This window comes from Manacus vitellinus, unplaced genomic scaffold (assembly GCF_001715985.3).
Source record: "Manacus vitellinus isolate BGI_N305 unplaced genomic scaffold, ASM171598v3 scaffold_92_pilon, whole genome shotgun sequence".
In the NCBI taxonomy this organism is placed as follows: Eukaryota; Metazoa; Chordata; class Aves; order Passeriformes; family Pipridae; genus Manacus; species Manacus vitellinus.
Genome location: NW_021940877.1, coordinates 257,083 through 281,094, shown reverse-complemented (window position 1 = coordinate 281,094; position 24,012 = coordinate 257,083). Strand labels below are relative to the sequence as shown.

The 24,012-nt window shown below is 48.8% G+C and overlaps 1 protein-coding gene across 2 annotated transcripts; it reads right to left on the bottom strand.

Moving 5' to 3' along the window:
* Positions 1–3,998: 3,998 nt before the first annotated feature.
* On the bottom strand, positions 3,999–22,091 carry HP1BP3 (heterochromatin protein 1 binding protein 3). 2 transcript variants are annotated; one of them, XM_018086325.2, is made up of 13 exons: positions 22,018–22,091; positions 17,419–17,609; positions 16,911–17,013; positions 15,194–15,344; positions 14,676–14,835; positions 13,543–13,686; positions 12,644–12,724; positions 10,747–10,901; positions 9,936–10,026; positions 9,119–9,278; positions 6,995–7,106; positions 5,918–6,055; positions 3,999–5,180 (listed from the first exon to the last, which is right to left on the bottom strand). In XM_018086325.2, the coding sequence occupies exons 2-13, from the start codon at positions 17,512–17,514 to the stop codon at positions 4,895–4,897; spliced, it is 1,677 nt and encodes a 558-aa protein (XP_017941814.1). In that variant the 5' UTR covers positions 17,515–17,609; positions 22,018–22,091; the 3' UTR covers positions 3,999–4,894. The 2 variants fall into 2 exon arrangements, with proteins under 2 accessions (XP_017941814.1, XP_008925539.1); XM_008927291.3 differs by lacking the exon at positions 22,018–22,091 and having other exon boundaries at positions 17,419–19,778.
* Between the last annotated feature and the right edge of the window lie 1,921 nt (positions 22,092–24,012).

The window sequence follows — 24,012 nt, the reverse complement described above, 5'->3', positions numbered from 1 at the left end:
GCACCACCAACCTCCTCCTGGGACAGTCCTGTCCGGGGGACATGTGGCACTGGGGGGGCCGGGCTGTGGCACCCGGGGGTCCCCCCCATGATTTGGGGTCCCCCCATTTCCCAGCGAGGGGGAGCAGTGGTAGATGCCCCACCTTCAGTGCCCGCAGCTGCTCCTCCAGCCACCCCCCCTGCTGCTGCAGGTCCAGCTCCTCCACCACGAAGGAACCCACGTACTGGGGGGGCAAAACCCACCCGTGTCAGCAACAACCCCCTGATGCTGCAATTGCTGCCCCCCAAGGCAACCAGCCCACCCTGAGACGATGTTTTGGGGGATCATGGGGATGTAGCAGCACCCGAACCCCATCTTGGGGTTTGTTCCCCCCCCGATGGGTAAGTCACCTCTGCTGGCTTGGTGACACCCCGGGCTCGCTGTTGGGGGGCTGCAGGGTCCGGCCCCCGCCCATTGGACGGCTTCTTCTTCATGGCAGTGGGGTTTTGGGGGTGAAGGCTGGATCAGGATGGGGTTAAGCAGCTCCGGTGCCACATGTGAATTATCCGGAGCCCCCCGGGGCGGTGGTGCTGGAGCACTCGGTGGGAGCCTGGATGCGGTCCCTGGTCACCGTCCCTGCGAGGAGGGAGGGGACAGACACAACCTGCCCCCACTGTCCCCTGTTTCCAGTCCCTGCACGGAGTTCCCCAAGTCCTGACGCCAATGCAGATGTCCCCAGGTCCTGTCCCCTTCACGAGGGTTCTTCCATACCGGCCCAAACAAAAGGGTCCCGAAGTCCTGACCACAATCCCAACATGAGGATCCTGCATCCCAGACCCAACACAAGGGTCCCCGTGTCCCCCCACCATGTCCCTCTGTGACCCCAGGTGCCATGCAGGGCTCCCCACAGCCTGACCCCGGCCCCAAGACAAAGGTCCCCGTGTTCCAACCCTGACACCACCGTCCCAGTGTCCTGATCCCAAGTGCAATGTGAATGTCCCCCTGTCCTGCCCCTGAGTTCCACGCGAGGGTCCCATAGCAGGATGCAGGCAGTCCCTGCGTCCTGACCCCGAGGGCAATGTGAGGAGCCCCAGATCCCAACCCCAAATGTGATGGATGCAGTCCCCACATCCCTCCCCCAAAAGAACCCCAAGAGATCCCTGCATCCCAAACATGCAGTCTGAACCAAGGGAGTCGCACGTGCAGCCCCACATCCCAAACTGCAGCAAGATTTTTTTAAGGTTCCCACCCCATCCTGCCCCTCTCCCAGCGCTCCATCCCCTGTCCCCACTGTCCCTGCATTCCGAGACCCCCGTGGCTGTCCTTCAGGGGTGATCCCCAAAACACCAGCGATGGGGGCAGCAGTCTTGGGGGTGCTTTTTCGGCCAGAGCACCCACCAAGGGATGCGCCCGGCTCCTCTCCAGACACCCCAAGGGGGTTTGTGCTTCGCAGCCCTCGGCCGGGCTGAGACCGGCGCAACTCGTGTCACGGAGACGCGGCCGCCTGGGTGCAAACACATGGGAAAGGGGGGTCCGGCTGCACCTAATGAGGTGTGGGGGGGTCCCTCCGGTGCCGCCACCCGCGTTACAAGCTCAGGTTTGCCCCTCTCATTCCAGCGCAATTTGGGGGTCTCCCCCCTCCCCCAGCCAATCCGCGGACTAGGGCAGCCCCCAAGCCCCGCCCCGCCCTTTCCACGCTATCATTCCTCAATGGAGCCCCCGGCCCACCGGCCACCCTGGGGGGCCCCAAGGGAGGGATGCTGACCCCAGAATTTGGGGTGCGCGTGAGCGTGTGCGTGACAGCGGACCCCGAGCATCCCCCGGGACCCCCATCCCGCCGGGCCCCCTCCCGGCTCACGGGCAGCTCTCGCTTGGATGGCTCCGGAGAAACGCAGGTGAAAAATTCCCGGTGCTGCGGGTCCCGGCCTCCGCTGGTTGTTTTCCCTTTTGGCCGGTGGATACTCCGGCAGTCCCCCGTGGCGCAGGGATGCTCGAACCCGTTGGCGTTCAGGCCCTCGCCGCCAGCCAGGGCCCCGGCGAGCCCACGGAGCCCGACGGAGCCCACGCCGGCACGGGGCAGGCAGCAAACTCCCATTTCCTGCCTCCGATCTGCCCGCGATGAATCACCGCAATTTTCCTCCCCGGTTCTCTCCGTTTCTTGGAAGCGACGGCGAGCAGGAACGCTCGCTCCGGCTTTTTGGAAAACGCGGCTGCGGCTGATTTTCTCTCTCCCTTTCCCCCCTCTCCTCCAGCGTGCCCGGCGGAGCAGCGATTTCTAACCCTGACACGCACACACGTGGTTGCTCGCTCGCTCGCCACCCCCTGCCCTGATGCTCAGACCCTTTTCACCCCAATTTCTACATTCATTGGGGAGTTTTGCCCACTGCTGCCTGCTTTTGCCAGAAAAAGATAAAGAGGGATGGCTCCGACCTCACTGCAAAGCACCCACTTAACCCAGAGCCTCCCCAACACCCTCTGGCCGGCTGAGGCGAAGCTGCTTCCAGCCCCAGGGATGCACTTGGCTCCTGGAATGGGAGAGCAGCAGTCTGGGGAGGTGATGGGGTCTAACGCCTTGGGATGCATCCAAAAATCCCCGTCTCGTGCCCCAGTGATCCCAAGGGTGCAAGGAAAAGCGTCCAACCAGTGGCATTCCAACCTTGGGTCACAGCCAGCACCAGCTGCTTCGAGACACCGTGAGATGTGCTGGCAGAGCCACCGGAACAATCGATAGCGTAGAAACGGGGGGAAAATGGAAAAAACAGGACAGATGGGGCTGAAGAAATAACATAACGGAGCCCAGTCTGGCCAGGAAGCAGAGACTGGAGAAGAGCGAGCGGCAGAGGCAGCACGAACCTCCCTGGATGTGCTTGCTGGGTTGGTGATGAAGGTTTCCCAACTCAATCCCAGTCACCACTCCTGGGAAGCAGGGATCAATCCTTTGGATTAAATACAACCAGCTCTGTGGCTTTCGGCTTTGGCTCACTGTGCAGAAACCACCTAATTCAAACCACAGCCAAAGAATCTGGTGATGATCAAGGGAGCCAATGGCTGGTTTTGGCTCCACTCAAAGTTTGAGGTGCACTTGCTCAGGTGTGAGAAATAGGTGTCATCCAGAGCAGTGGTTTTTTTAAAAAAAAAATCTGTGGTGTTGTTGGTGTTGGAATGTTACTGGGAAGAGGGAGGTGGCAAAATGCCCAGTGGTTGAGTGAGGAGTCCTCATCCCCATAAATATCCTACCACTGAGAGAAGTTTCTCAGATTTGACTCACTGCAACGCCAACAAACCCCTGCTTTCAGCACAAGTAGCCCCAGGAACGAGCCATTAACTAATGTCTCTAATTGCTTTACATCCCTGTGGATTATTCTTTGATTGGAGCTTTCACTCTCTCTTTCCCATCAGCTGTGACTTTTAGCCTGCTGTTTGCACCCTCCTTACAGGGCTGGGAACAATTTGGGCTATTTCTATACGAATTTTTTTAACTCTCCGTTGTCAGAGGCAGCACACTGGGATGGCAACTGAAAGGAATCAATTCAATAAGGCTATTTTCTCCCTTTCTGTGTGTGCAATTCCCCTCCTCACAGCACGGTACGTGCACAGCTCTTTGCAGAAGCACGTTGGAGACTGTCAGATCCCAGTGGAATTGCTGCCCTGGGCACGGCAGAGCCGGGGACGTGGAAAGATGTGCTTTGAAGGTGCTGCTGTGTTGAGCAGGGCAGGGGGAGGAGGTTTCAGCTGGGCTTTTTTTGTCCCCACTGATCTCACAGGGGGAAGAGGAACAGCAAGAGGTTCCAACAGAGCTTCCTTCTTGCTCACCTTTGTCTCCAGAGAAACCAGGGAAGAGAAAGGTCAGGAGCTGGTCCAACTACAGAGCTTGGCAGGGGCTCAGGCTAAATCACACTGGCACTGTGCTTTTAACAAAGATCTGCATCTGCAGCAATCTGTGGTGACTGTATTCCCTCCTCTCTGCCTTTCCAGGAGGAGAAGCTGTGGCGAGGAGAGAAAGGACACAGGAAGCAGGCCTGGAATCTAGTTTCATTTTATTTTAGCAAACCGCATGTTCTTCACTTATCAACATCTCTACATTAGCAATTGTATAGCTCTCCAACTTCTCTTTAAAAAAGGGTAAACAAGAGGGGACAAACTCAGGCTTTTTCATCTCTTAAAAACATCTGAAAGTTGGATTCAAGAAGACTTTGATATATTTTGGTTTCAAGGTAACAGCTGTGGTGTGGAAACACTAATTCAAATCACCCGCCTGATCGAGAACTGCCCCCTTTGGAGCCCCTCTGGCACCAGACCCTCAGGAGAGGCCGAAGATGCGACTCACCCTCGTCACACAGCCCTGGCTGGTCGGGAGGAGCTGGATGTGCCACCCCCTCAGCCCGTGGCTCTGAGGAAAGCAGCACCTCGGGGCTCAGTGCAAGTGCTGTATGTACACGGCTCCCCCACGGAAGCGCCAAGGCCCTCGGCATGCAGGGATCTAGGGATGACTCTTCTGCCGCGGCACCTTCTCATTAGAGAATCACATTCCCCCAGTCATCCTGTTCCTGCTGTCTAAAGATATAAAGATCTTCTTTGAAGAATTGTTTTAAAAGCCAACCCTCCCCCCGGAACCCACGCGGAACACCGTAAATGTACAGATTGGAGACGTCCTAGAAAAGTCCTAAAATTATTGCAGAAACTAAAGATGACTCGTTCCAGGGGAGGGGTAGGCACGAGGCACAGCATCGAGATCTACCGAACGCTCGGGGCGGTTTGATTTAGTTTTCAGCTTTTCCCCCATCATTCAAGAAAACAAAAATAAAAAAAAAAATTAAAGAAGTGTTTAAGCATCAGAACTAAAATACAAATGCACGTTGACTTATAAAACAAGATTGTGGATTTGACCATGGGGTTCCCTGACACTGGAAACATTTTACTTTTTTGCCCGGAGAGATTTCCTCATGGTGGATTTGCCCTTAGCAGAGGGTTTCACTTCCTTCCTCCCGCTGGCTGCTGGTTTCTTGGAAGAGCTGCCACCAGAGGGTTTCTTGATGGCTGGGGCTGCTGGTTTGGCTTTCTTAGCAGGGGTTTTAACCTTGGGAGGGGGCTTTGCTTTCCCCCGGCGGGCTGCGGGGGTTTTCCTTGGCTTGGGTTTGGACTCTCTTCGCTTCATCGGAGGGGCCCTGCTCCGGGATTTGGGAGGTGGCCTCTTCTGCATCCTGTCAGGAAGAGAGACAGCACAGGAGCTCAGTGGAGGTGTGAGGGTACCAGGAGCAGAGCTGCTGTCAGCAATTTGCATTAACGGGGCAGATCTTGGCATCCCTGTTCTTTGCCAGGGCTGCTCCTCCCGCAGCAGCACATTCCATGAGCTACATCCCAAACAACAAGAGCTCCTCCGTAGCCACGCTGAGCTCTTCCCATCCCCACTGAGCTCTGCCAGCCAGGCTTCCAGCCCCTTCCTTAGGCAAATAAACAAATAAATAATGACAGTGAATCAGTGAGCTGTCAGAACAATTAAGAGCCCTAAGCACTCCCTCTCCTCTCTAAATGGAATTTCATTACTTAATGAACAACACTCATCTGAAATCCACATTCTGAGTGAGGGCAGGTCTCATCTGGCTACAGAGCTGCAAATAATACTGTAGGGAAGAGTTTTCCTAAGGAAACACTTAGTAAATACAAAAAGTCCCGTGTAAAACATCACACTTTATAAAGCAGCAGACTAAAGGCAATATGAAGAATAAACACAGGAGGAAGAAAGAGGAAAGCTTCAAATTATGGAAAGGGGGAGATCAGTATCCCTGGAGCAAGGAATAATTAGAAACTTCTTCCAACACCTGTGAGTAACAGACCTGTGGATAAATGACCACACCAAGAGTCACCTGAGCACTCTACAGCTCTGACAGACACTTCTATTTCATCCAAAGGAGCCCACTCATCCCTCATGCTGCCATACCTCTTCTTTGGTGGGGGCTCTTCCTCCTCAGACTCTTCCTCTTCAGATTCTTCTTCCTCCTCAGATTCCTCCTCTTCTTCCTCATCAGATTCCTCAGAGTCCTCATCCTGCTGCTTCTCTGGGTAGAGCACATCTGGGCTACAAGAGGGGTCTGGTCAGAGTGTGAATTGTTTCTAAGGATACGACTCCAGGGTTGGCAGCCTGGCTCTCATCTGACACAGCAGACTCCCCCTAAGGTTACAGCTTTGAGCCTAATCCAGAAATGCCCCCAGAATTCTGTGATTGCTGCTATCCCAAACCAACATTCCTTAGTCTCTGCAATGGCAGAAGCACAACAGCTCAGGAATGCCCCAGGCTTAAGCTGCCTCTTCTCTGGCTCCCTCCCTCATTTCTCCTTCGCTGCAAACCCAGGGGGACAGACAACAAAGGGGCAGGATCAGACTTCAGGGGCTGAACGTGGGCTGAAGCTGTGAGGTCTCTGTGTGTGTGCAATAAAGGAAGGTGGGGAGCAGAGACTTTATTGACTATGCTGCCATTTGGCTCTTCCTGGGACACCAAGTGCCCATCCTGGTGCTCCACAGGGCCAGCACAATATCAGCTCCCAGCAGGAGCAGAAAGGCTGGTTTAGGCTCACAGCAGCTAATGTAGGTCATGCTCCCTCCTCCCATTCCTCTCCCTTCAGGAAGGCTAACAGCTGGGTCCTGCTCCTTAGGAGCAGCCTTGCACTGAGAACCCACCACACTCCCTGCTCAGGTGAGTCTGTTTTAGCACTGAAACACCTAAATAGCCCCAGCCTGCAACAAAAGCATCAGGGCAGGCTACCTGAGAATACTGAGCCCAGCATTTTTACTGCCCTTAAAAGCTTCCCTTGCTAATGAAATCAGCTTTATGCTCACCCACAGTCAGACACCCAAGCAATGTCATTATCCAGAGTAAGGGTGACAATTTGGCAGTTCATCAGTTACTAAACCCCCCACAACCTCCCTGTAAATAGAAGGTTGGCTCAGGAACCTCAGCTCTGCCACCTGACCCGTGCAACACTTCTCTTGAACATCATTTTACAGCCAAGCTCTTTACCTGGGATAATAAGGGAAGCAAAGCTGAAAGGTTCCACTGAAGCCCTTGCCAGAAATTTGCTCCATCCAGCCATTCTTCTCACATTTCTGCAGGGTTCTCTTCAGTAGATGCACTGTGAAAGAGAAAAGAAATCAGAGAAAGGCTGTTACTATCTTTGTCCTCTTGTCTGACTTCACTGCTCTCTGCAGTGCCCTCTGAAAGCAGAGCTGGAGTCAGGATGGGAAATCCTCTCACAGTCAATTTTCAAGGAAGATACAAGTGTTTGTTCCTGAGCACGTGGCAAGTGTAGCTCTACATTCTCAAGGGAAGAAGTCAAGAGTGGTGCATGTTTCTGATGTCATGATCAAGAGATGCTCCTTCAAATGCATTCAGCAGCACCATGTAACTACTTCTGTCCAAATTTAACCCAGGTCTCAGCTTTCTTCACCCTGTCCTCCAAAGAGTTTTTTTTAAAACAAGCCTTTTTCCCTGTTTTTCCCTCCTCATGTTCTGAATGTCATGTGTGCTGCATCCTTCTCTGCTCTGTGGTTTGCTTTTTGTTTTGTTTTTTAAGGGGTAAAATATTTGGTCTAGAAATACAACAAATGCACTTTTTATTCCAGTCTGTCATTCCAGACTTTTATTTCAGCCATTCCATTGTGCACTGTGTACGAATTGTAACTCAAACAGTAAGTACAGGGGATCTTTGTCTGTGGCAAAGGGCTGAGGTTGTTTAGTCAGTTCAGAACCATTTCCAGCTTGAATTAGAGGGGCCATTTATATATTGAGCTCCCTTCAAACCCAGGGAAAAGCGAGGTCTGCCCTCAAGCACGTTCCAAAGAGGTTTATGGTTATAACCACAAGGCTGGTTTTACTCTGGGTACCAAAGATCAACAGCAGCATGTCAAGGATTTGACTCCAGTCAAGTCCAGTTATAAGATGAGGTATAAACTGGGGAGGAGAGCTGAGCTCTGGCTCTGCTTTCTCATCTCATCAGATCTTCCTCCAGTTGCTCTCAGAACAAAGCAGAGATCATCAAAATTCCTTTTACGTAACGGGAAGGAGAAAGAAAACAACAGATTGCAGCTGAGATTTCTTTATCTGCCTTGCAGGAGTGACAAGCAGTGGAGGCTGGCTCAGCACAGCCCTCTAAGGACCAGGGACATCTCCATTCCAGGAAGGTTTATTCCACTTAGGAAGCCTGGAAGCTCTTTTCCCTGCCCCAAGATTAAGAAGTCACAGTTGACATCAGTCTCTAATTGGCAGAAGGCCTCAGGCAACTTCTTTAGCCCTGGAACGTGTGCTGTGTATCAGTAAGCCCTGCACCAAACAGCTGTGCTGATGCTGTGCTTCAGCTCCAAGTGCAGAGGGCAGGATCAGCAATCTCCTCTCCAGCCCCTTGTCCTGAGCACTGGCACCAGCTCTGTGACACCACAGGAACAAACTGATCTACCTTCAGGTTTGACTCGAGGAGAGACTGCTGGGAGCTCAGCCTGCTCCAACTGACCTCCAACTGCATCAGGGCTCAGCCCAAATTACCCAAATAAGCCATTCCAAGATCTGCTTTAAAGGCTCTGATAGCACTGCTTCTGCTAAAGCAAAAGTCAAACCAGACATTAGTGTTGCTCCTGGGAACAAAGACATGCCAAACCTCCTCCCAAACACAACAGGATTAATTTCTCTCCTCATCTGCTTGACCTTTTAAAAATCAAAGCCAAACAAGGATCTCAAACAAATCAGTAAGAGGAGCGCTCAGGAATTTTTTTAGAAGTCAGACTATGCAACTTCTCTAAATAAAAAGCAATTAGGAACTGCATTGATACCAAGCTGTTGCCTTTCAAAACAGAGAGAGACAGATGAAATCCACTCGGTGATTTAAGAACAATAAAGTACTTGAATACTATTCCCCCTTCCTGGCTACAGACAAGAGAATCATGCATTCTGTCTCAGAAACTGGCCTTTGTCCGGCTTGAAAGGGACTGATGGGAATTAAAACCACTGAGCATCTCTGCAGCACAAAGAGCTGAGCAGCTGCAGCTCCCTGCAAGCTTGATGGAATAGTTTAAAGGTGCTGCACAGGCACATCTGCAGCTGCAGGACTCTCCCTCTCAGCACATCCAAGTGTTACATGGATGGGTACTTTACCCTGGAAGTTGGAGTTGGTCCCTGGGTAATTTTCCAGGATATACTTCTTCAGCGCTGTGGTGGAGCAGGTCTTCGGTTCGTTCATGGCCACAATAGCAGACAGGATGGCGTCTTCCATCAGAGTCCCACCCAGCAGGGGCTTCTCCCCTGATTTCTTCAGCTATTTTCCAAGGAGGAAGAGAAAAGCATCAAGACAAAATTCTCCCAAACCAGGTCAGGACAACTCCTCTGCACCAGGTGGGTCGGCGCTCCTGCATTAGCACAGATACGTTTAATATTAAAACACTGCACAGGGAACGCTGCTCTCCCAGCTTTAGGTGGGAGGCCAGGCCTAGTCAGTCAGCTGGCCTGGGGGGGCTTATCAGCAACACCTCATCCCAGTCCCCAAACACACTGCAAGTCTAAGGGCCTATCGCTCAGGGGAGGGAATAAAGCAAAACAAATCACATCATCCTCCATCCCACGGACCAAATGTACCCAAGGACTTCTGTGGCACAGACGTAAAAGACACAGCAGGCATCTGGGGTACCTGCTGCACTTCCAGTGAGGGAGGGAAAGGAAGGCTTACCCCCCCAGCTCCCTACTGTGCTGGTGAGTCAGAGCTGAGGCAGCGTGTACAGCACGCTCAGCAAGGAAACAGGGGGTCTGCTCCTGAAATGGAGACCAAGAGGAGACCAAGAGTCCTACTGCTTCAGAGTTGGACAAGTCCTGAACGTGCCAGGCTGCTGGAGAAAGGGGTACCCAGTGATGAGGGGAGAGGGCGCAGTCACTGACATCCAAGGCTTGTGGTCAACAGAAGAGGAACTCAGTCTCTGACCTGGAATGTCCCAGACGCTCCTTTCCCTGTGATCTGCTCTAACTGGCCCTTCTCTACAGCTCTCTGCAGGGCATTCTTCAACAGCTGGGGCCTGAAACACAGGAGGAGAAAGCTTTACTGACACACACTGACAGCTTCAAAAACAAACAGAGAAACAACAGTTTGCAGAGTGTGAGCAGAGCAGCGCTTACCGTGCTGTCTGCCCACATGCAGACACGTTAAATGGAGACCTGTCAGCGGGCTCATGACATGGAACACGGCAGTGCTCGGGAGCTGAGCTGCGGCGCCTGCTCGGTGCCACAGCCAGGAACAGGCACCTGCCCTGGCAGGATTCCCTCCCCTGGAACAGCACACCTGGATGTGGTGGGCAGTCAGTCTGCTCACGGGTAACCAAGGGGCTGACACAAGCCCCTGTTAGAGGGGACATGCGGGGTTCTCTTAGTTTTGCTTCCCAAGCCTCAACTCGCTCCCTACAGGCAAACTTCGAGATTACTGGACACGTGTGCCAGCTGAAGCATCCAGAACCAAGTGGGATGAGATCCTGAGCAGAGGCCTTCACATCCCTACAGCTAAGGGGCTGTGGTTTTGGCCAAGGTGTGCAGAGCAGCACTGCTGTCAGTGCCAGGAACAAAGACTGGGCGTGGAGGGATGCAGGAAAAGGCACCGCTTTTCCTCAGGCTTTCCACAGGCTCTGCAACTCAGAGCAGCACCTGGCTGCTGAAATACAGGCCTGAATCACCACGAAGGGAGGCAGAGCCAGAGGAAGGCTGTTTCCCTGCTCCTCTGCTTGCTAAAGGACTCCAGCACCTACCTTACATCTACTTTGAGTTTGGGGTAATACTGAGACACGTATTTCTTGATCAGGCTGTAAGAGGCTTCCTTGGGCTCGCACAGGCGGGTGAAGGCCAGGGGCAGGACGTCCTCCAGCTTCACCTGCTGCTCTGCAGTCGGGGCGGAGGTGCTCTTCTGAAACACACACACTTCAACACATCAGTGAGGCCCAAAACTCTGCATTTCTGCACCAGCAATGCACAGGTGGGGAGAAGTGCTCCTGACCATGGCCACAGAGCTGGAAAACCAGGTGCTGTAAGGCAGCTCTCTAAATTAACAACTTTGAAACTTTAAGTAAAATGGAGCAAATTTGGCTGAATTTTCATAGGAGTCTTAGGAAAGCTTTACAAATACAAATTGCTGAGTATTTCACACAGTTTTAACTATTTCCTTCCTCTTTCTATAGAAATTTTTCCTCTGCTACCCTTCAATGAGACAGGAGAAAAATCATAGAATCACAGAATCATTAAGCTTGGAAAAGACTTTTAAAATCATTGAGTCCAACTGTTCCCCTCGCACTGCCAGGGCCACCAACTAAACATGTCCCCAAGGGCCACATCCACACATTTCTCGAACACTTCCAGGGATGGTGATTCCACCACTGCCCTGGGCAGCCTGTTCCAGTGCTTTACAACCCTTTCTGACATGAAAATTAAACCCCATCAAAGGCAGGACCCATTTACACAGATCAAATCTTCCCCAAAATGAGCAGCTAAACACGAGTCCATTTTTTTTGAGATAACACAATAAGAGCTTGATTGAAGCCAACGCTCCCTTCTAAGTTTTCCTCCATCCCTTTTGTTACAATGAGAGAGGATGATCAGGAAAAAAAGGTCTACTCTTTATAGAGAAAATGTGCTGAAGTTTGGTGATTTGATGCTGAACAGCAGCTCTGCAAACAGTTCAGTGAGTGAGGGAGCTGCTCCCCAGCCAGCTGAATTCACCAAAAACATTTGTTTTGCTGCCACACAGAGAAAGGAACTACAAAGACACGAATAAGCTGCACAGAGAAGTGATGTGTCAGCAGGTATCAGGTGCCTTGCTCACACTTCTCACGGGGCCAGTGGCCTCTTTTTAAAGAGCTACAATGCAATTACCTTCCTTCAGTGCCCTACAGCAAGTGTGTGACCATTTCCCTCAGTTTTAGGGCTCTTGGTCTCCCTGGGAGGTAAGAGAGGAGCACCAAGGCGTTACCTGTCTAAGTTCACCTGTCTAAGCCCCCTGGGGATTGGCAATTCCAGCTAAGGATTTTGTAACTGCAACGTTAGGAATGTGTTTCACACACCCAGCACAGCACAGAGTGGAGCACAGCAGTGCTGGAACCGTGACTAACTGTGAAGCTCAAAAAACCAGCCCCATCACATTTGACTGCCTCAGAATGACACCCAACATCAGCAAGTTTCTTCCAGCAGCTTTAGGATTTTTTCTTCTTCCTCCCTCTGCCCTCACAGCTCATGGAAAAACGTTCACCTGGCAGTCCTGAAGACTGGAGTACTCCCTTTATCCACACAACAGATAGAACAGACACAGCAGTAGCATAAAGCTCTCTTACAATACCTGAGAGGCATCTCTCTCTACCAGGTAAAGACAGAGGAGGAGCTTCATGGTTATTCAGTTTTCTGCCTCTGAACCAAAGCCTAGGGGTTTAATGTAAACATTTTAAAACTAAGAATTTGATTATTCAACTTGGTTTTCAGTTCTCATAGTAGCTTTCTGATTCTGAGTGAGTGGGAAGGGTGTTTTAATTACTGTGCTTGGGGAGGAAAAGCACAGCAAGGAGGAGAACGCTCTTTATGTAGGGGTTAGGTACATTTCATAAGGTACATGTGTTTCAGTGCAAGATTTTTCAGAGTATGGTTTAAAATGGTCCATCTTACCTTTCTGTCTCTGGCTTTTGGAACAGTTTTTCCTGCATTAGACACCACCACAAAGCTCCCAGAAGCTCCCTTTCCTTTCACCTAGTTCAAAAGAAAGTCCATTTCAGGGTAACTCAGAACAATAACAACTTGAGAGAGACTCACTGATATCATGACACAGATTTTGAATGTACTGTCACCCTGGCGATGGCAGAGGTCTGATTTGAACCCACTGAAACTTCAGTAAGATCAGAAGCTGCAGCCAGACATTAACACAGACTCTGCTGTCCTGAGCAGGAGATCCTGGCAGATAACACAGGCATAAATTACAGTGTTAGAAACCCACACTGCTGCAGAAGTGCCACTGCTGGACTCACGTGCTGCTGCAATGCTGTGACACAACCCCCAGAAACGGTCAGGAATTGCACAAAAACCAACTGTGCAAAGTAGCTGAGTGACAAAACAGTGCTGAAGTTCTGTCAGGGTTAATAAAGTGGAGACAGAGGCTCATTAACCTCCACGAGGGAGAACACGGTCAACCCAGAGACCTGTTAATGGAGTTAAGAAACTCCTGTGTAAGTCTCAGGATCATGGACTGGTCTGGGTTGGAAGGGACCTTAAAGCTCATCCCACCCCACCCCCTGCCCTGGTCAGGGACACCTTCTACTAGTGCAAGTTGCTCCAAGCCCCGTCCAACCTGGCCTTGGACACTTCCAGGGATGGGGCAGCCACAGTTTCTCTGGGCAGCCTGTGCCAGGGCCTCCCCACCCTCATAGGGGAGGATTGTTTACTCATATCCAACCTGAACCTACTCTCTGTCAGTTTGAAGTCATTCCCCTTGTCCTGTCACCACATGCCCTTGTAAAAAGTCTCCCTTCAGTGTTGCCACCTCCAGTGCTGCTCCACAAAGCAGCTCTTACCTGCCTAATGATCCCCCTCTCCAGCTCCCTTTTCAGTGCTTGCTTCAGGAGGTACCCTCTCCTCTCCAGCTCCAGGGAAGGGTATTTGTGGATGATGTATTTCCTTATTGCAACGACCGAGGCACCACTCTTCTGAAAGCAGGCCTGAAACAGAAAAAAAACACAGGTAGAAACCACCTGCACTGGAACAGTCCTGAGTGGGGCTGGAAGAACAGAGTCTGGACTGATGCACAAGGTGCCAGGGCTGGCCTCTTCCCCACAATGACTCAAGAGCTTAAAAGGACTAATAAAATACTTAACTTTGCTTTCAGAGTAGCTGAAGAGCAGACAACACAAAAGCAGCACAGCAAGCACATATCAACCACTCCCCTGCTCTGAAGCACTGACATGGAATGGCTTAAAACAGAAAATACAGGCACCTTCTGGCAAACCAACAATGCTTAATGGGTAAATCATTTAATTAACATCAGACAGAGGAATCACTAAGTCAGAACAAGCTGTCAATTAATTTTTTTAAGAAGATGGAGAATTGACATAATAAATAAGTACAAAATGCTAAGAAGTTCATTCTGAAGATGATATAGCTGGAAAGGCCATCTTGCAATTAAGGCTGGTGGAGCCCAGGCCTCCTGTGAAGGCAGAACCAAGCCTTGAGGGGAGAGCTGCAGCACAGGAGGGATACAGTAAAGCAACAAACACCACTTTGGAATGCAGGTTTACAGTATCTCCTTCTGTCCTGAATCAGACTAAGTTAATGATAAAGAAAGAACAGGTATCAAATAGATGTCTTAATCAAGATAAAGGAAGTCAAATGCATCTAGAAGGCACAGCAAGCAACTGATGACAGTAATCCACCAGGTTATGCCATCCTGGCTGTTTCTCATAATGTAATTAGGGAGGGAAATGAATTCTAAACCAAGAAATCAGCTACAGGGCCCTTCATCATCCTCATGGACTCCCATTTCAGCTCCATGGGCTGCCAGGCAGAAGCACACACACCTTACACACCAGCTTTCCTGCTGACAGACGGCACTACCACCTGTACCTCAGCAAGCTGAAATGGTGCATTTTAGGCACACACACATTGTTCTGCTTTGCAACATGAACCAAAGACACACTTGTCTCCTGCTCACCCTGATGGCCTCGGTTAAAATGGCATCCATTTTGGGCCGGGAGGTGGCTGCCATCTGGGTCTGCTTCTGTGCCCGGGCGAGCTGGCTGGCAGAGAGCGTGGCCCACGCGGGGATGGTCTTCTTCACCTTCTTCTCCTTCTCCTTGGACTGATCCTTCTCGCTTGGGGACCGCACAGAGCAACAGTAAGACAAGAGGCACTAAAACAAAGCCAACAAGCAGAAGAACAAAACAAAAAAACCCCCACAGCCCAGAACATCTGACATTGTTTAAATTAAAATAACTTATAGAATATTTTGAGGTTTTTATGAGTAAAAGAGAGCCTGTCTCGATATTCAGCCTCACATGTGTTCTGGAACAGCAGCTACATATGAGCAGTAGCTTCTTCCTGACAAATATGAGCTCCTTAAGGGACTCCTCCCATTTCCCCCTTCTCTCCCACCACCCTTTCTCTCTCTAAACCCTGACTTCCTTCAGAATCCCACCCAATTCCCTGAATTCAGCATCAAGCAAGCCTTACTCCTTTTTGGTTTCTTCTGAGGACTTTGTTTCCCCCTTCCCTTCATTCTCAGGTTCCTTTGGCTGTTCTGCTTCATTGGATGCAGCAGGCAGGGTTTCAGTCTCTTGTTCCTCTCCAACAGAGGCAGATTCCTCAGAGGTGACTTCTGCATCTAAAAGATGTGAAAAAGCATCAAGTTACTGCCCAAAACTAGCTTCTATTCTTCAGGAATGTAAAGGGAAAAAAAAAAAAGGCTTAAAACACACCCCCAAAATTATTTCCCACTGATTTCTTTTCTCTAATTTAAATAGATGATTTCAATGTAACTTAAAAAGTGAAGAAAACTACTGAAAAAAGCTTCAACAAAGTGCAATCAACCCCCACATGCCAGAAAAACTGCAAACAACATCATGTAGCATTTTCACAATGAACCAATTCCCCCAGTGTTCTCTTCCTAACTCCAGGAGTTGCTGTTGCAGTTGTCCCTCAGCAGAGAGGCCTGGGAGGGGAAGGGGGGAGGAAACCACTGCCATGAAACACTGAGATTCTACCACTAATTTGAGCACTAAGTGTTTTTAACTCAGGAAGGTGAAAAATATACATCTCTACAGGAAATGTAGACAGACACACACAGGTACTGGCACAGGTCCAGAGAAGTTGTGGCTGCCCCATCCCTGGAAGTGTCCAAGGTCAAGTTGGACAGGGCTTGGAGCAACCTGGGCTGGTGGAAGGTGTCCCTGCCCATGGCAGGGGGTGGGATGGGATGGGCTTTAAGGTCCCTGCCAACCTAAACCAGTCTGGGATTCAATGAAGTAGCTTTGTTTATGACCAAGTTGTTTTCAAACCCAGAAGTGCTTGAAGGGTATTTACCATCCCATTTTACCATCCCATCCCATTTCTCCAGGCTTGGAATGCTGTAGATTGCACATGCCCTGGCAGGAACACTTGTGTACCAGAAGAATCAAATCCAGTCAGAAATCAACTTAGCAAATATATATTTAGCTGAGAACAGGCCTTAGAGGCTGGGCTGCCTACTAGATAAGACGAATATAACCCAAAATTCCACACGTTTTGGATAAAGAGCTGCCCACCATCACTGCTCTGTGCAGCTCAAGAATTCCTGGTACGTTCCTGTGCACAGTTTTCCCACGGGGGCATTTAAAATGCACAGTGAATTAAGAGAAGGTTTCGTATGTAATTCAGCTAATTGTGACACCAAAGAGGACAAAGTCAGTGAAACCAACTGTAATAGTGAAATGACACATTCTGAGACACTGAGGTGAAGCTGCTCAGCCCAGACACGTTAACATCAGACTGGATTTTATGACACATTGTGGTAAAATGTTTTTGTTCAGAAAAACAAAGAAAAAAATTAAATGCTTTGTTTTTCTATTCATTAACTCTACCTTTTGATCTCAAGCCATCATCCTGACACTACTGAAACTTCACAATTTCTTTACTCTAAAAGATGTGCAAGCTTAAAAGGGACTATATTTAGCCAGATTTTCACGTCTGGAGCGTCAGGACTTTGCCAAGGGGCACGAAAGACAAAACAAACGGGTTCAGGCTGAAAACAGTGTCTGCAAAACACAACTTCCCAATAATCCTGGAAAAGCCTGTGACAAGGAGCCAAGCATTAGCGATATTTTAATCTTGGCAAGAGGGTTTCTCAGGAGTTTCAGAACACAAGCCTGTGTTTGGATGTACTTTACCAACCCACTATTGACCTGTTCCATACCTGCTTTGACCTCTTCCCCCTCGGCAGGTTTGCTCTTGGGAGGAGTTTCCCGGGAAGTGGAGTTCACGGAGCGGCGGATTGGCATCGTGTCGTCTTCAACTTTCTACAAAAAGCACATGAAAATCACCACAGATGCTGGGAAGAATCAGAAGGGTTTGAAATGGGACTAAAGCAAATCAAAGCAGCATAGGTAGAAATGTTCTGGTTTGGATTTTTCAGGATGTTAAAGCACAGTAACCCTCAAACCAGCTTCTTCAAAGCGTACTAGGAGAGGATAGATTCATATTTTACGGTTATAAAAGAAGTAATTTCAATTCCAAATTAAATGAGAGATGAGGATTTTGAGAGATACATCATCTCAGGAAAGCAGGGGAGGGGACGCAGAGTTTGTTAGACTCCCAGTCGAGTTTCCTGGAAGCAGGGGAGAAAGAGTACTGAGTAACCTTGAGCAGGCCTGGAAGTCAAGGACTGATCCAAGGGCAAGCTTGGAGAAAGGGCCAGCCCCTACCTCACTTAACTTGTCCGTGTGGATCAGCTGAGCTCCCGCTAAGAGTGGAAGCGCCTTATGATGCACGGGTTCAGCTTCAGACAGATCAGTCGCCATTTAAATTAATTTCTAGCCCCAACACTGTGGAGCCCCAGGTTTTAACCCCAAGGAACTTTTTCCTAATGGTTTTCACAGTGCAGTGAGGAGTCAACCTAAAGTACAGAAAAGATGTGGTGTGAAAATTAACAAAACAAAAACATCTATGTCCACGTATCTATCAAACTAAAGATTAAAAAGAAAAGGGTAAATGATTTACAGCTCGTGACTAACACAACTGACAAGCAACACTTGCATTCAACAGAGGGGCTAAAACGTGGATGGGAACTGCAGAGCTGTGGATGGAGCAGAACTGGGGAAGGTGCAAGCCAGACCTGCTCCGTTAAAACACGGCTGAAAATGAAAAAGGCTCTTTAAATTCAGGGCAAGCATTAGCAAAAAGCAGCCATTGCACCGTGGCCCTCAGTGACGTTGGGTGAGAGCAGGAGCTGACACACAGAGCAAGGAATGAAACCATTCAGTCTGTTGGGCAGGAAACACAAACACTGGGGACCCAAACCATGCCCCCACCCCAAATTAAACCCCATGCATTTAAAGAAAACAAGGAGTCTTTCGATAAAAAAGATAACAAACAAAGCAGCATTTTCCATGCTTTCCACCAAAAAAGGGAAGCTTTCCAAAGCTCTGCTCCAAGCACACACACTGCCATGGATGCCAAACAGGTTAAGCTTAGTTTAACCCTCACCAAGGCTCAGTCCTTACTACTGTTACACTTTTACAGCCTTTCTTACCTGTTGCCCACCTGCCTGCACTGGCCTCTCCTATGGAGAGGGGCTCCACTGATTCCATCCCAGAACAGGGCTCAGCACAAGACAGGCTCGTTCAGTTCCTCTCAGCACCCCTTTCACAACCCCCAGAAGCAAAGCCTCACCTCCAGCAAAAGGGGCTGGACCCATCCTCCCCAGTTCCAGCCTGTGTGCTTCCCTTCCTTACAGAGAAACAGCCAAATGCTCCCACTTTCCCCTCTTCTGGGTGGGTTTTTGCTCAGAAGGCAGGCACTTCCCACACATTTTCACTTTTAATAAGTATTTTCCCCAACCTGAGTGTTTTCCTCTTGAACAGAGACCCACCATCACTGCCAGCCCTGTTTCCAATATGACTTTCAGCACTTTTTCAGCACTTAGCACTGCTCTCCCCATTGCCCTGTACCACACCAACACCAATTCTTGCCCCAGACAGAGTCCTCTCATTTTCCAGCACTGGGGATTCCTAATCAGAAGCACTTCTGACAGGAGCTGAACAATCACTCTGCAGAACCATGGACTTGTCTCAGCACCAGGGAAAGCAAAGCCCAGCAGCACCGGATGTTTTCTTCTGAGACAAAACAGAGAGAATCAAATCACACCACATGCCAAAACCCAAAAAAAAAAAAAAAAAGAGATGAATGAAGCTTTTCTGTGAAATGTCAGGATGGGAAAAAATACTAATGGTCAATTAGAACATATGAACTACAGCCCAGTACCTTTTTTGGCCTGTTTTAAGGAATAAGCCTTCCTTAAGTGTGGAAAGTGGGAGGAAAAATGAATTTTTTCACCAGGCTTCAGCTCAATATCCAATGTTTTTTCAGGCACGCAGAGCCTGAAGTCCTTTAAAAAAATGACAACATTTTGAAATGACTCCTAAAACAAACAACTCCAAATCCCTCCTCAGGGAAATCAGTTGGGAGATACAAAAGGCACATCCCCTGGGATGACACACACACAGGCCACACTGTGGCTGACCTGGTCCTGGGTTTTCTTTATTTTTAAACTGTGTGACCTGCATGGCACATGCATGAAAACACAATACTCTCAACTTTGACTTAAAATTGCCTGAGTTCTAAAAATCTCTTTGTTTAGATCAGTGTACAAACCACTTGAGCCTTTTTGCTCTGAAGAATAAAACTTAACACAGCACAACTCCTCCCCTCTGTGCCTACAACACAGGCAAATAAGGCAGAATCCAGCAGAAATCGTTGATTCCCTCTGCATGGATCATCTCCTGCTCAAAAGGGAATCAAGGGGGCAGGAGGATAATCTCCTCCTGACTTCAAAGCACTGAGAGTCTCCAGGGGCAAAGTCACAAGCCCCACCTTGTGAGAGCATCTCACTGCACCTGCTCAGCCCCTTTCTTTCCACACAGGGATCAAAAGTCGTTTTTCTGCACTGGGTGTGAAATATCAATCACAAACAGGCCTGAATTTAGTCCCTCAAAAAGATGAAGCAAAAAACTAGGTGGCTTTGCAACAGCAGTGCAGGAAAACTGATTCCCCCCTCCAAATAAAATAGATTAATTTAACAGAAAAATCAAGTCACACAAAACATTACCTGAACACTCTATTTCAAAAGACAGCTCTAAACAGGAACCACAGTTACAATCACAAGCATCATGAACACTTAAATCTGGTCTGCTCAGAAAAATAAAATCACATCAGCAATGAAACAACCAGCAGGACTCACACTAGCACAGAAAGTTACTCCTCACACAGCTACTCACACCCATTTTCCTAAAGGTCCTTTGAACTGCAGGTTCACAGGTTCCCAAACTAAGAAGAACTAGTCATTCCAAAGCTGGTAATCCAGCAGGGACCTGATAAGCAACAAAAAACCCCAAATTTCTGGTTTTCTGGAATGTGTCCAGTCTCCCAGCTCAGGGAACGTCCACTAAGGGAAGATCCAAAGGTACAGAGAGCTTTCCAGGAACTGTTATGAAAGACTATAGCAATTCTCTCCTGAGTTATCAGCACATTGTCAGAGCACAAAGAGAGGCTTCAAATGAGACACATTTTGGATAATATTTCAGAAGTGTGGAGTCCCCCCCTAATGTGACAGACACAAGAACATTAAAAAAAAAATTAATTTGAGGCATAGCTTGGCTGAGTCCTTGAATTTCTGCTGGCCATGAGATTTTTCAACTTATCTCAGCCTTCAGTCTCCCTTCGAGGGAAAAGGTTTTGGGATAAATTAGGTTTGGAACATGGCAATCCAAGTGTGAGGCTGCTGGAAACACCAAGTCACAGGGACTCAGGGTAGGGTGAGCAGGCTGAAAGCAAATATGCAATGGAAAAATGAGGAAGCACGTCCAGCCCTGAGCTGGGGGGTGTCCCCTTACTGTCACATGACACGAATGGGTGACTGATGCACTTAGATGGGACTGGTATAAAGTACATGACCCCTGTCTAGAAATGGGGTCAAAAAGGGGTAAAAACAGTTTTTATGCACTTGCAGGGTGTCAAGGGATACAAAACCAACAACCTTAGAAGCAGTGCAAGCAAGAACAACTGGTTATTGTCAGAAAGGCTTAAAAAGTGAAGTAAAACTGGATTTAAAAAACAGGCTATTGATTACTGTGCAATTGTTTACTACTCTATAAAGCTGAAGAGCATTTAAACGTCTCAGAAACTACTAAAAAAAGCACAGGAAATGTTAATATTTTTGTAAATCCAAATCAAACAAGCCAAAACCCATCACTTTCTAAACTGCAAGGTGGCCAACTCTTTCAAGGCTTTTGGCCCCCTGAAATCCTCCAAGCTCGTCCCCAAAAACCCAGCCCTGGTAGCAGATACTTTCCCCCAGCCCTCAGTATCTCCTGGTCACAGTGTATATCCAGGAACACCTTGGATACAAACGTGTTTCACAAACTGTATCTGTCAGGAGTTAGCTGATGCTGTCACCGGCTGCTTCCCTGAGCTGTTCCAGCACTTATTGCTCTGCCTTTGGCTTTTCCAGCTTACTGAGCCGGACTTGGTTAAGTCAGGCCAGGAGTATTTAGTCATTTAAACCAGCCTAAAATTGTGCAAGGGAATAAAATATGCTACTGGATACAAAACACAAGTTAGACCCCATTTCTGATCCTTGTTTGGCAACCTGCTCGGAAACCCCCTCCCATGTGGCCGAGCCCAGCTGCCATTCCCACCTCTTCTGCTGCCATTCCCACCTCTTCTGCTGCCATTCCCACCTCTTCTGCTGCCATTCACCCAGTTTTGTCCCGATCCTTAGGGCCACTGATTTCCCGGGATGTGTCCCAGCTGCCCAGACTTTGCAGCTGATTCAGCTCCAAGGGCTGTGTTTGCAGCTCTCCTGCGGTGGAGGCTCCCAGGGATCTGTTCCAGGCTACCTGAGCTGCTGCAAAAAGCAGCTTGTTCCAATTAAACGGGAATAGTGGTCCAGGACACGGATCCAAGAGCTCCGAGGCAACACATTCCTTGGGCTGACTGTGGCACAGTGTCCATTTCCATCCACTCCTTCCCTATGTGGGGTAACGGGGGAACAACAAACCCCACGGACATCAGGGGTCAGGAGAGCACAGAGAAAATCCCTCATGCTTCCAGTGTCCAAACACACGAATTCCTACACTCAGAGACCCAAAGGAGAGTTTTTCTAAGCATAAAGATCTATTTCCATTTGACAGTACTTTCATTCTGGGTTGAATCTGGGTGCCATGGGTTTACTAGCCCCCCTGGGGGCCCATGACACTGGGCCTCTGGCTCCAAATGCTGTGAGTGCAACGGGACTCACACCTCACCTGTCCTGATTTTTACAGAGCACAGCAAAAACTGAACCCTGCCCTTCTGTGCACACAGATGCCGTTTTCACTGGGAGAAAAAAAAAAAAAAAGAAAAGAAGAAAAGGAAAAAAAAAGAAAAAAAAAGGCACAGAGTGAGACTGATGCTCCCACTCAGGGCTGAGCTCAGCACCTCGTCCCTGAGAGGGACACCACCCACCCTAAGCTAGCTCAATCTGCAAAGAAGTTTATTAAAACAGAAGTAAATTCCTGCCTCCCCTCCACTCTTCACCCCAGCTCAGTATAAAACCACTCCAGGTCACAGATTCTCTCCCATCACTCTGTGACCTGCACAGAAGGCACTAACAGCAGATTGTCTCCGTGGCCTGGATTATCTTCCCATCCTATATCCAAGAGTTTCTCCTCATGTCCCCACACACAGAGTCACAGCCAGTGTGAACCCTACATTACACCACCATCACACCCAGAAACTCTCCCAAAACCTTCAGCCAAGGGATTAATGCAGCAGAATTTCTGCTTGCATGGCTGTCTTAAAATAGCCTCTGCACTGATGCTCAGGGTTGTGACAGTGACAGTCGCTGTGGGACAAGAGTTTTAAACAGTTTTTGGCTAAAATGATCCTTGATCCAGATTCTCCACAGGCTGCCACCGCCACAAGCAGTTGAGGGATGAAATCACCCCCATTAGAGTGCACAGGGTTCAGCTTCAGGTTTAAAACAAGTTTAGGTCACAAACTTTAAACTACTCCAACATGAAAATCTCCTGCTGGAAGTTGCATAGCCTTGGATAAAACACCTTCATTCAGGATGCAGCTTTATGAATTTTGGCAAACTGCTGACAATTGAATGCAAATTTAGGCTGCAAATGTTACATCTGAACCTTTTACAGGCCATCTCCTCCTTGTCTAGATAGACTAAACCTAAAACCACTGTATAAACCCTCCTCCCAAACTGTTACTCAGCCACCACTTATTATCCTACAGACAAAACTATACATGATAAAAGCCATTATTTCCTCGCAGTCTGTCTAAATCTACCCACACCTTACATTAGAGCCCATCAATGTAAAACTTTTATTTCCACTCAAAGAAGTTAAAATCCTCAGAGGACCTCAGGTCACTTGTAACAAAGCACTGCCAAAAGATTTACACATCACTCTCTGCTGAAAAGGAAAATACAAGAGGAAAAAACATTCTGGACAAAAATAATTTAATGAGCTTCTACGTGAGGAATGTGAATGATGCACTGAGGAGATAATTTAGCATACAGCTAAAGGGGAAAAAGCTGCAAAAGCCACTTTCTTCAAAGCATTTACTCCTCAAAAGAAATTATGTGTATTTCCTACCCCCATTCATTCCTGATTTCCAAGGATCTCCCCCTCTATCCACCAATTTCTTTGAGTCCCACCTGAGGAAGGTCAGTGCTCTCTCCTGCCTGGTCCATCAACCACCTCAGTTCTTGAACTGAACTCATCTCCCTCTCCTCTCACTCCCCTTGTGGAAGAGTGACAATTTTTATAAACATGAGCACTTCCGATCCTTTTCCTCCTCAATGGGACCTGCCTGCCAAAGTCTGCTGGCCAACTCTTTCTTGAAGATGCTAAAAATACTATTTATGGTCAAAACAAACAAAAGTCATGTGTTGGGAAAAAGAGTGCAACTCTTACTCAATAGTTAGATAAGAACTGGGAAGTGACATATTTGTTAACCCAGAGATAATTCGGAAACGCTCCTGAAAAGTGAGAAATACTTGAGTATCTGTGAAATACCACAGATCGAAACAAACTACCCAAACTATCAGTCTCTGCTACACTGTATACAGGAGCAAACACACCCACAACCCCACATCAGCCAGCTTGTCCTCTCCTCCAGTACGGGCTGAGTGGTTTGCAGACACCGGTGAATGGGGAAATAGTTAAAATACGGGTGAGAAGGATTTGTTCAGAGCAGTGTCCCTGGTCCGGAGCTGCCCCCAGGTGAAGCAGGTAAGCTGGTGG

Excerpts from the sequence above, each read along its gene's own strand:
- HP1BP3 (XM_018086325.2), bottom strand. The coding sequence starts at position 17,514 with ATGGCGACTGATCTGTCTGAAGCTGAACCCGTGCATCATAAGGCGCTT. Across the intron at positions 13,687-14,675 it reads TTTTAACCGAGGCCATCAGG|GCCTGCTTTCAGAAGAGTGG; the intron begins GTGAGCAGGAGA and ends TTTCTGTTTCAG. Across the intron at positions 6,056-6,994 it reads TGCTTCCCTTATTATCCCAG|CCCAGATGTGCTCTACCCAG; the intron begins GTAAAGAGCTTG and ends CCCCTCTTGTAG.